Genomic DNA, 12,163 nt, shown 5'->3' with positions numbered 1-12,163 from the left:
AGGTACAGAAAAGAACATGTACTACAGTGGAACATACTGGTTTATGCATTTGAAAGCATGAAAAATTACCCTGTTGTTCTCTGATGTCTAGCACCAATATGGATATGATTCTGAAACCAAATAAGTTAACTGGAAAATTGTTTTTTAACCTGAAGAAGTATTGGATGGTTTCCTTTATGTTAACATATGTTAACGCATCCTTTGGCAATTTAGCTAATTTGGCAACTGAAAACTGATACCATGTGTGTGTTTGCATAGTTTAGTCTCTATTCTTACATGAAATATCTAGTTTGATCTGTTCTTAAAAATTATAACAAGTAAATGCAGTTTCAGCGTAAGCTTTATTATATTACAGATGCGTATAGAAGAGTAAGAAAAGTTTCCCTCAGTTTTAGAATGGATTCATACAGCTTTCAAATTTAGAATAATCACAGTTTTTCCCAAGAAAGAGATAAAACAAGTCTACGTGTCAGCCTGTCATTAATCTTCCCCTTTGCTATTCTTGTTTGTATTCCATAAAAGATCATCTGTTAGCATCTTTTTATCAGAGCAACCTATTCAGGCTCATGTACATCTTCCCTCCTTACAGTTGTGAAATCAGTAATAGTTTCATTTTAAAGTAAAACTTAAAACATTCCAGGCAGAATAGTGCTGGTGATGTCTTTGTCCTTCAGCTTGCCTCAGTTTTTCATTTGAGTTTCTAAAAATGCAAAAGATAAAGGTATTGTTAGTTTTAATATTTGGTAATTGATGGTTTTTGATAGGAATTGATAGTTGTAGTACTTTTTTGAAAGTCTTGTTTTGTTAATCTGTCCAAAAGCTTCACGAGCACTCAAATGAAGGCAGAAGAGAAGGTGGCTTTCATATAGTTTTATGCATACTTGCCCCTACAGAATGTAACTGACTTGTATAACAGCCATCGGAGGAGTAGCACTGCAGGAGTGTGAAGGCGGACAGAGGAAAGAGCTTGGGGCAGAGCGCTGGGAGCTTGGAAAGCAGGGTGAAAGCAGAAGCATGAAGTAATTTATAGTTGCAATGTATAATACAGATATCAAGATGGACATAACCATTAAAATTAGAGATTCAGAATGGTCAGCGTACTGAGAGTGAGTGCAAATAAAGTACAAAAAGCTCTGAAGGCAAAAACCTGGCAGTTTATGGGGTGGGATTTAGTCATTAGAACATTAGTTTTCAGTGAATCAGCTAGAATTAGCTTAGTTACAACAACATAACTAACAAACTTCACCATGAAAACTGTGAAGGTCTTATTTAGCTGAGAACACAGGGAAATGCTGAGATTTGAGGGGAGTGGGGAAAAAAGATTGGTAGTGGAAGGTAAGGAAGCCTCCCACCTCCTTTTTAAATATATTTTAATGTGATACTTCAAAGTTCAACCAAGTTTCTGAACATCAGTTATTTTAATGGTTCTCTCAGTGGTCAGTCACTCACAGTCACTTCTGAAATATTGTTTTGGATGTTTTACATGACTAATTAGATGGCAAAAGTTTTTGATTTTTGTTTTTGTTTTTAAATCTCTGCTTTGGAGACTTGGTTGAAAGTACCTTTAGTGTTCTCTTCAAGAATGTCCCCTAGCATCTTCTCCAGCATTTGTCCATATTCCTGATACTGGTCTTCTGTTATCTTGACACCAATTTCAAAGGGAACATTAAACTGTAGAAAACATTAAAAGACAACAGTTTAACGGACAAGTTCCTGTACAAGGACGTTGCAAATTAATTTTATTCATGGGAACAGTGACAAGCAAGATATGTGAAAAGGTTGTTCTATCTATTCATTTATAAGTATTGAGACATGAAATCAAAATCTGAGAAACAGGGTGTATAGCTACTGCAGGCCAAACTGCACAATAAACTGGAGAAAAGAAAGCTTTAGAAGAAACTCTACTATATGTGAATTTCAAAACTTAAGTGAATCATTAGTAGGAGATTGTGATCTGATTTACTACAGGCAATTTTAAATTATTTCATGCCATTAGTGCATGTGGTTTTCATGTGCCTTTTCCTGCTTGCCTTTCAAGTTGAATATGAAAGTAGTTTTCACTTGTACTACTTCATGTGACGCAAAATATACTTCCCCCCACTGCCAACCCCACCTCTTAAACTTGTGTGTGATCCAGAGGAAAAATGCAAACCTTAATTTCAATACTGTTACTGTCATCTTCTGCCCATGCTTCATCTGTATCCAAAAAACCTTCCGTGCCTCGACGGTGTAATTTCATTGTTGGCTTTTTTGGATCCTTTCGTTGCTGGAAAGCAAGCAAAATAACATCTACATATTCTTTCCATAACAAAATTAGCAGAGAAATTAGAATCCATAATTAAAATAGATGCAGCAAGGTAGTGGAAGGCATCATAGGCTTCTTTTAAAGCTATGTAGATCCATAGGACTATAATAATTGTACTACTATTACTGCATTTGTTCTAACAGGAATGTGGTTTAAGAGTTCCTTACAGAACAGCTACCTGCCAGTTCATTTCCAAAAAAAACAGAAGCTGCCAACAGATTACTTAAATGGCTACTTTCTCTCTAATCGTTCCTTTTTAGGTCATTAATTCTTAGTGAATGAGATTAGATCTTAATTTTCAAGCATGTATACAGTGCTAATGGTTTGTTACAGAAGTTCTCTGGCATAATTCTTTCCTTTTCCAGAATCTATAACTTCTAAAGGCTTCTCTGAACATTGTAAAGAATCTCGGTTTAAAGGTCTCTTAGGGGAGGACAGCTTTGAAAAAGTATTATTCTGAATCTTTTACCTGTATTTTCTTATATTCGGGGCTTAAAAAACTAGAGCCAGCCAGAGTAGTTTCTGTCCAGAGAACACTGAAGAGGAGAATTCCAAGCAGAGCACCTCTGAGAAGCATGATTATCTTCAGTAAGCGGTGTGTCAAACCTGAAAAGATAGGTTGAAAAATCAAACGTATTTTGCAATATTTCTCTTTATTTAATTGAATCCAGATCCAGTTACAAAATTTGTCCTGAAATACTTGTTTATAAAGTTAGATGTATAAAACAAACACAATTTTTGTATATTAAAAGTAAAAATACCGTGTCCAAAGACTGTTGCTTACCGTGTTTTCTTCCGTAACTAAAATATTACAACTGGAGCAGGTGGGCTAGCAGAGAGGAATTATACAGGAAAATAGACAAAAGATGTCTGAAACTTTACCTGCCTAGTTTTGTGGTTTCACCAAATGGCTGCTTCTTAAGTACTTTATATACCAAGTGGAATATTTGTTCTGTGCTACAGTATAACTGGAAATGCAATCTGATATGTATTTGAATTCCTTGGAAACTTGGCCTGCTTATATGATAACAAAATCAACAAAAAGTGAAAATAGTGCATAGATCTATTGCTGCATTTACTTTTACATATAATGAAATTGTGTAGGCAGTGAAGTGGAAGTTTTTCCTTCTTTTTCCTGTGTTAACATTTCTTTTTTAAAATAAATTAATGGCTGTAAGGTATATTTTTTCAAAGAGGGGAAAATAACATTATTGTTATTCGAGGTGGTATAACAGAAATGGAAAAGTTAAGCTTTATTCCTGATCTGTGGTGAAAGTTGTGTTTCTCCTTTTTTGCACGTAAGTGCATTTCCTCCCTACTGTATTTTCTCCCAAGTCTGTTTTATCAGATTTTGTTGTCTTTTGCTGGAGGACTCAAATTGAAAATGATACCTGGTAAGCATTACTTTCATTATTGTAAAAATGAAATATTAACAAATTTAAAGAACTTCACTGCAGATTAGCAGCAAGGGCTCAGGGTCTAGAAAATATCCCATGAAGAGAAATTGGAAATACTGTGATTTTTATTTTAGAGGAATAAAGAAGGAATATATGGTTAGGGAAGACAAATTTGAAACTTCTGTTACTTGTATTTTAGTTAGACTTGAATGGCATGGCTTATCTGTAGGATCCCTTTCACATTTGCAGCCCCACAAACTTGCACTGGTATAACCGCGGGAAGGGAAAACATGCAAAATGTTCAGAGATGGGAAAAGGAGGAGGACTTTAACTAAAGTAGCTTTGATATTTGATAAAATGTAATAGGGAGCTTTGCTATAACCATTGTAACTGCACTCTGGCCAAATAAGATTGTCTCTTTAGCACATCTGTTGAGTTGGAAAATGAGTATTATCTGGGATGCAGTTCCATATTGATTTCTTCTGCAAACATGATTTAAGAGCTTCCCTTCTTCCCTGTCTCATGTTGTTGCTTTCTAGGTGGACTATTTCAAATATTGTGCAGTCATGCTGTAAATCAGATCTGTGACATGATACAAATTTTTTTTAGCACTTCAGAAACATGTCTATACATGTTCACCAGTCAACATGTGTACAGTCAAATATGTCAATATGTTTACCAGTTGAGCTGGTAAAACTAGGAGAGCTTGTATCTGTGATAAGGGAGCTGAGAACAAATAGAGGTGTTGGGTCACAAATCCCTCTAGCAACAAACCTAGTTCAAGAAGTTCTGATGGAGTTAGATCTTCATGTTGTCTTCTATCCAAGAGCCTGCAAAGCACAAACTCCCAACAGCACAGGGAAAGATGGTGATGATACAGTACTGGACCTGAAACAGTGACGAGGAAGCAGAAGCCCCTTGCATTTTTGTAGCACAATGTGTTTTGATCTGGTCTGGCCCTAGAATTACATAGTTCCTGAGTTAACGTGATTGGGAGACCAGTCCCCTGTAGCTTTCAGGAGTTTGTCTTTGGCTCAGCATCTTCTGCTTTATTAAGGCTGTCAGCACTCCAAATTAGTGAAGAAAACAGAAATGTAAGGTATCGATCCATGCAACAACCTATCTAAATTAGTGTGGTAACCCCCATGGATTTTAATTAAAAAAAATAAAAGAAAAAATTCAATAGTGACCACAGTTACCATTAAAGACAGTCTAATTTTCAGTATCAGTGTGAGACTTATACTAGAAACTTTATAAATTTAACAATGCAGATTGAATGTTAGAACTTCATTTCTCACATAGGAACTCCTTTCAGTCATCATAAATAAGATGCAAACCTTTCTCCTCCTCAGCTAAGGAAAAAGAAACTGTGGTGCACTGAGGAGAAAATGTTATATAATTGAGCACAGATGAAGCTTGTGCTGAGGATTTTTTTTCTCTAACCCTGTGCCCAAGTAGGTGGAAGAGAGGGGATTAAAGATCCAAAAACCTTAAGAGCAATTCAGAAACTTTCACCTAGTGTTTAAATTTGCAATAGATGATAAACTATTTGCTGAATTGGACCTTGCTGCTGAATAAACTATTAAGTATTAAAATTCATAAAATTTAAGGACATATGCATTTAGAAGCTGTTTAGTCACCTTGATATGTCATCATCACCTTGTTAAAGACAATGCTGCTTTGCTGTATGTTTTGAAAAGGAATTGTGTGAATGTAATAATGTTGATTTTGGGGTAAGTTGTTTTTTGGGGTAAGGCTACAGAGCATTTAAACAAGAACAGGAATGTAAATACTCTTGCTGGCATGTAAAAGGTAATTCATGTATGTGTTTTTGTGAGGTAAGCTAGGATGTTATTTGGTTAGTATACATAACTATCATAAAATGAGGGTAGCTTTCTGGAAGAGAATGGGCTGTGTTATCTTAGGTGTACCAAAACCAAGAGCATGCATAGGAACAATTACCTTGGAGAAAGAGGAAGGCTGTGAGTTGTTCATTTGTTGTTCCAGTGCAACTGGAGAACAGATAGGAAATGTGACCTTTTAGTTAAGTGCTTTACCTCTTGCAGGAGGTGAGGAGAGCTATCTGAAAGCTGTCCTTCAGGTGAAGGCATATTGAAATTTGGGTTGTTGAGTATAATAGGCTTGCCTGAATTGCAATAGCATGTAGCAGTTTAACTGAAGGCAAAGCTTCAGTTTGTGTTGTCTTATTCTCCGTAAGACCCATTCCAGGAGGAGGAGATATTGCCTTCTACTGTATTCAGGCACCTTTTTCATTTTCTTTTTTCTAAATACTAAATAGCTGTGAAGTTATTAGTCCACTAATGACTACCAATATAATGAAATGCTTCAGAAAAATCATATTGTAGATGAGAGGAGAACAGCACAGTGGAATGTCTAAAGGGACACTGCAAACAGTCTTGACAAGGCCCCTGTAGAAGCATTATCTAATAATACAGCACACCAGCCTTTAGCTGATAAGACTTTATTCTGTTGGTATCTTTAAAAAAAAAACAAAACCAAAAAACCACCACTGATGTACAGTACAGAAGAGTTGGCTAAAAAACTTTCAAATTAAGTTTTGATGACTTCTTGTTTAAATAACCAAGTTTGAGATAGTTGTAAAGCAAAAGACGTATTCCACTACTCCTTTTCAACTTAAGGAAAGCACAGAGGCCATCCACTTGGATGACAGGACAATGGCAATTCTTTTAATCTTAATGCTGAAAACTCCCACGGCCCCCCATCCCCCCCAACCCTTCCTTGGAAAGAAAACTTCAGCCTTTCAAAGAGCTAACTTTTTCTCCCCTTGGAGAAAGCATTCACATGTCAGCACTTTGTGATGGCCTCCTTCTGTTCCTACTCAAGCGCTCGAAGTCTGACTGAAGCATATCTAATTGAATCTGATCTCTAAACCAGAAGGCAGGTGGCAGTTTTTACAGCATCAAGGAGTAGTATAAGACACAGTGCTTTGCTATGCTCTTTACCTTTAATTTAAGGGAATGTCAATTAAGGCTGGTCATCAACACATTGTAGCCCCCCATTAATGGTTATAGAGTGATCATAAAATTGAATATTTATTTCCAAATATTCATGTCCAGTTTAGATAAAAGCAGTTCTCATCTGGTTCAAGACATTACAAATCAGGGATAACGATGCTGCTGGACTGTTCAACCATACATCACTGCTCATTCTGCTGCCCCTCTGTAACGGCAGACACTCCTCCTTGGCCCTTGTTGACATCACTGATGCATGCCCACAGTCCGTCTACTGACTCCTTCCATAGCGTGACCTCAAAAACAGATCAGGAAGAAGTTTTGGCCTTAATACATTATATGCTCAGTTTCCCATTCACACTTCCTTGCAACTATCACCTCATCACTAGTTTGGTGATGGTCTACAGTTATTTAAAACAGCCCTGCAGCACTTGACTTCTATATCAAGTTATTTGTTGCTGTATACTAAAGAATTATCCAATGATAAGAAAACAAGATGTGAATACTGATATGACTATCCTACAAAATAAGATTAAATTTGCATTTCCAGTCACCAGTGAGGACTAAAACAAAATGCAGTGCAAGCAGTTTACCAAGGGCTAGGTTCTCCCTCCCCTCCCTTCCCCTTCTGATAAGTCAAAAAAAAGAAAAAATTGCACCACCACAGCAATCAAACATGAATCTGCAACAGTCTTCATGCAAGCAACAGAAGTGACAGTACCCTGTCTCATCTCAACTCTTCTGGAAATATGGCATGCAAGAGTAAAAGCCAAGGCTGTAGCACTCACTTTATTGTCTCCTCCAGACACTGCAAGAATATTTGCAGTAATGGACCAGCTCACATGCCAGACAACATCAGTGAACTTGTGCAGCAATTTTGGTGACCATGAATTTCCAGAGGCATCATCGCATGTCCAGATAAACACTCTGCCATCCTACAGAAGCAAGCAGAGCAAGTTGGTTGGACCAAAAGTTATAATACAGAAAAAGCAATCTCTGCATTATGGTTGCACTTCCACRCAACAGCTCTGGGCATTTAGAGCCTGCCCATGTCGTTCCAATAAAAACCTCACCTGTGAACAGCTAGCAATGGTACTTGTTGGCAAACCTATGGATGGAGCCCAGGCTACATCTCGAACCCAGTCACTATGAGCCTCCAGCTTCTGCTCTTCTTTCCACTGGCCATCTTCTTCTCTGAAAACACATTTATACTGTCAGAAGGGCAGCAGCAGCCATCTCCTACTCTGGAAGATGGGTTTTGTAGCTTTTGCAGTCCTGGTTTATCCAGATGATACGAAGCACAAGTGTTCCCCGCTTCTCCAAAAAGCTCTATGGCTTAAACTGACAAAATCTCTTCAAGGAGACAGAATACAGCATAAGAGAATATTTGATCTCCAGTAACTGTACAGAGATCTGTTATTGTACAAGGGACAAATGTGATCAAAATTAAAAAGCTGCTTTCCAAGATACAATTAAGCACAGTAGATATGAATTGCCAAAACCATGTGAGAGACTAAGTCACCGAGTTGTTTCTATTCTTTAAAGCATTTCTCTAAAATGATATTCAAAGATGAAAGTATAGATGTCTAAAATATTACTTGAGATATTAACAGTGGCATTCAAAGATTATAAAAGATATCAGTTTTCATGAGTTCTTAATTCAGGCAACAAGAACACTTACTTCCAGATCTTAACAAGGTTGTCACAGCCACCAGATGCAAATCTTTTGATGTAGTTTGGTTTTTGACCAGATGGCTGTTCTATAAGGCTTCCTGGTACAACAGCGGGAGCCCAGCTAACAGCATTACATCCAATCTGTTTAAGAGAATAATTTCATTACTAAAGTTTCTTACTTTAAACAAATAAATCAAAAGCTGCTGAGGTGGCAAAGGACACCTAGCATACTCTCTAGTGGGGCAGAGGGAGTGGGAATAAGTCCAACTTAGGAAACTGGGATTCTTATACGATATGGTCTAGCCTCAATAGGGTATTTATTCAGAAGGTCTTAGGTAGCTAAGTAACTGTTTTATGGGCAAATCTCATCTCGAATAAGTAAACAGTGGAGAAAGAGATAAACTGAAAAGATAAGATGTAGGCAGTTGCTAAGATTTAGGAATGCAAGACTAAAAGGGACCTGTTGGGCCAGAGCCCACTTTCCTTTTATTGCAAGCCACTGCTATAAACTGCTTAGATGCTTATCAAATGCTGCGTAAGCAAAAATAGCTACTCTTTGGGGCAAAATGTCAGTCCTGCAGTTTTTCCAGACTCAGTTTATTCACAGCCAGTTTGTAACAAGTGTTCTTAATACTAATGCCATCTCCCACCATTTAACCTTCATCACTGTGTTTAACAATAATTCTTAAAAATTATTGAACAGCACTGTTTGTTACCTGTTGTTTCTATTTTATTTCACTGATTACAAAGTATACCTTCCCATGCTGGATTTACTTAAAACAGAAGTTATTTATGATTCTGGAAAATGTTTTGGATCACTTCATTGCATTTCAGTATTGATCTAATCTACAAGTTCTTTGAGGCATTTATCTGTAGCTCCAAGAACTCCGTATTGCTCCAAAAGAACAGACTTACAGTATGTGCATTGCTGATCTTTTTGACTTCCCACTGCCCATCACCTGTGTAGCTCAATAACGAAATGGCCCCATCAGAGCTCCCGCAGGCCAATATCAATCCATAGTCATGTGGTGCCCAGCAGACAGAATTCACTGTGAAAAATGAGATAGACTGGATTACAACACAGTGACTAGCTAAAACTGACTAACTGACTAGTATTAGTGAATAGTCACTAAAAGTAAACAACTTTGAAAATTAAGAATGTGAGTCTTAGCATTCTTAAATTTCAAAGCCAGTCAGTTAACCTGGTTCACTGAATGGTGGAAAGCTGCCTGCATTTTTGGAAACCTTTTAGAAAGAGAACATCAAAAGAGTGTTTTTAATGAGAGTAAAAAACTCTGACTATCCCCTACAACAGCAAAGAATATCACTGACTCTAAAACCAAAGCCAAATGACAGGCATAGTATTTATAGGTCTACATAAGTAACAAAACAAAGCTGTATATCAAACAAGTAGCCCTACTCTCATTTTCAATGCAGGCTTAGTCTTCGGGGTATTGATCAAGAACAGTTTAGTTGATCCCTTTGAGAATAACATTGAATGGCAAGACTCGCCACTGTCTTTCCTTTCTCAGGAGGCCAATAGCATCATCTTAGGGCTTTGGTGTACTGAAGACTTTGGAGACTTCTCAGATTTGCCTGTAGGAGGACTAGTCATCTGCACAAAGCAGCTTCCATTGTAGAACAAAACATAGCATGCTAAAAAACAACTTTTTCTTTCTTCCTATAGTGGACACATACAATATTGTATCAAGAATTCTGTATCCTACCATCTTATTTATTTGAAAGCTGATTTATTTGTAAAACAACTCCAATGCAAACATTGTATGAATTGAAACAGCAGGCTATTAAGCAGTATGCCTTTATATAAACATCCTCTTTATGTTGAATAGACTTACTGTCTCTCCATTAATTTATCCTTTTCTGTTTGATAAACACTTTTTTTCCTTAATATGGAACGATTTATTCTAATCTAATCTGAATCCTCTTTTATCCCCAGTTTCACTTCCCAGCTCCAAATATCACATACCTGAGGAATCATGTCCTGTGTACTCATATGTCTTTTCCCAAGTGCCATTTTCTTCTTTCCAAATAATAACCTTCCTGTCATAGGAACAGGAAGCTAGGATATTTCCATACATAGGATGAGCCCAGGCAACTTGCCACACTGGACCTTCATGCCTGCAAGAAACAATGTTAGTTGGAAAAGATCAGAGAAACCCATTATAGACTTGGCTGTTTAACAGCCATCGCATTGTAAATTGGTGTTCTGTAAGTAATTAATGCAGTGGTATAAAGAATAAATCAGTAATGCCAAGATTAAAAATGGCACATACAACTGTCAGAGCCATTACCATTGAAAACAATTCAAACATTTTTCCACATATTAACAAATAGATTGTGAGCTTACTTCTAGGAAGTTATAGGTGTCCAGCATCTGATGAATTAAAAAGCCACACTGTTATTTCTAACCGGCTCTCTGTCCCCTCTCGCAGCTCTAAAGAGCTGTTTAGCAACAACCAGCCATAGTAAATACTATCTGGGAAAAATTTACTATGCTTTTTACATTACCAGAAGGCAAAATGATGAAATATTAAAGCTTTCCACAGAGTAAATTCTTCTGATAAATGCACTTTACCCTCTTAGATCTGCTATGAGGATTTGCCCTCCATTCCGAACATCAAAGATTTTCACGGATCTGTCTGAAGAACAGGTTGCTAACCGAGTGCCATAATAATCCATCTGAGCATCATGCTATAAGGTAATGGAAAAACTGCTGTGTAAATTTCACTTTATTAACAATTATTACATTTTAAAAGTAGCTCTAGGAACTGTGAACAGATGACCGAGTCCCAGGATGGCAGGATAAAGAGTAGAGTTTTAAAGCGATCTAGACAATCCACACAAATCATTCCCCCCTCCCCCAGCCCCCTGCAATTACTGTTTTCACTAACAGTGCAAAAGTTCGTGCAGAAGTAATCGAGGGAATTCAGAGTAGTAATGCACAGTATTTTCAGGAGAGGGCAGGAAATCAGTGTCACCAACTGTAAAGTCTTGACAAAGTTAAATACTTTTGTTTCTGAATATGTAAAATGTGAATAAAATTACTAATATTTTTTATTTATGTTTGAAACAGCTTATTTAACTCCAACTCATTGTTTCTACAAATCACTTAAAGTCTTTCTTCCTATGTGTGCTTATACCTCTGCTCCCAGAAACATCCACCTAAAGGAAAACTAATTTAATTTGTCCAAGTTCTGTACCATTTAGTGTATATATATATTTTGTTTCACAGCAGCAAGTCTGGACATCAAAATTAAAGTTTAAAATTATTTCTCCTTCCCAAGGTAGCTCCATTTTTGGTCTACATGGGATGAAACGGCACTATCGTATTTTCTAAGAGTGTTATGCTTTCTCCAGCTAATATTCCACACGCATCTTTTATACAGAGTATACGCGTTATATTCTTCACCCCTCATAAGAAAACACTGTAAAGTTAGTCTTGTAAGGCAGCCCAGTTAACAGAGCTGAACTGTGTTTAGTTCCCCCCGCCCCCACGGGGTTTTTGCTAAAAAACAACACACGCACTTACTATCATGTCCTCGTGAGAGGTGTCCACGGTGTTAATTACCGAGACCTGCGGGGAGAAGGAGAGACGAGAACAGACACATTCCACATCGAGTCTTAGCGACTAAAGCGATATACTTGGACAAAAGCAGCAAAGAAGCGGTCCCCGTCGCGCGGCGCCCTGAACCGAGGGACAGGTGAGCCCGGAGTCCCGCGGGCCGGGCCGGGGCCGGCGCAGCCGCCAGCCGGCAGCGCCCCGGCGGGCTCCG

The 12,163-nt window shown here is 37.7% G+C and overlaps 2 protein-coding genes across 3 annotated transcripts; both read right to left on the bottom strand.

Annotated features, from left to right (window-relative positions):
• Nucleotides 1–322: 322 nt before the first annotated feature.
• GHRL (ghrelin and obestatin prepropeptide) lies at nt 323–6,125 on the bottom strand. The gene is made up of 5 exons (XM_026074846.1): nt 4,477–6,125; nt 2,775–2,911; nt 2,153–2,266; nt 1,563–1,671; nt 323–700 (listed from the first exon to the last, which is right to left on the bottom strand). Exons 2-5 carry the CDS (start codon nt 2,880–2,882, stop codon nt 681–683), a joined length of 351 nt encoding a protein of 116 aa, XP_025930631.1. The 5' UTR covers nt 2,883–2,911; nt 4,477–6,125; the 3' UTR covers nt 323–680.
• Nucleotides 6,126–6,669: 544 nt separating this feature from the next.
• On the bottom strand, nt 6,670–12,081 carry SEC13 (SEC13 homolog, nuclear pore and COPII coat complex component). 2 transcript variants are annotated; one of them, XM_026074843.1, is made up of 8 exons: nt 11,920–12,081; nt 10,966–11,081; nt 10,357–10,508; nt 9,285–9,418; nt 8,377–8,510; nt 7,769–7,889; nt 7,484–7,630; nt 6,670–6,991 (listed from the first exon to the last, which is right to left on the bottom strand). In XM_026074843.1, the coding sequence occupies exons 1-8, from the start codon at nt 11,923–11,925 to the stop codon at nt 6,881–6,883; spliced, it is 921 nt and encodes a 306-aa protein (XP_025930628.1). In that variant the 5' UTR covers nt 11,926–12,081; the 3' UTR covers nt 6,670–6,880. The 2 variants fall into 2 exon arrangements, with proteins under 2 accessions (XP_025930628.1, XP_025930629.1); XM_026074844.1 differs by lacking the exon at nt 10,966–11,081 and having other exon boundaries at nt 11,920–12,079.
• Between the last annotated feature and the right edge of the window lie 82 nt (nt 12,082–12,163).

The sequence above is a fragment of the Apteryx rowi genome, unplaced genomic scaffold, assembly GCF_003343035.1.
Source record: "Apteryx rowi isolate R43461 unplaced genomic scaffold, aptRow1 scaffold_4, whole genome shotgun sequence".
Lineage (NCBI taxonomy): Eukaryota > Metazoa > Chordata > Aves > Apterygiformes > Apterygidae > Apteryx > Apteryx rowi.
Note: the sequence above shows the minus strand (reverse complement) of the source record. Positions and strands in the feature narration are given on the sequence as shown.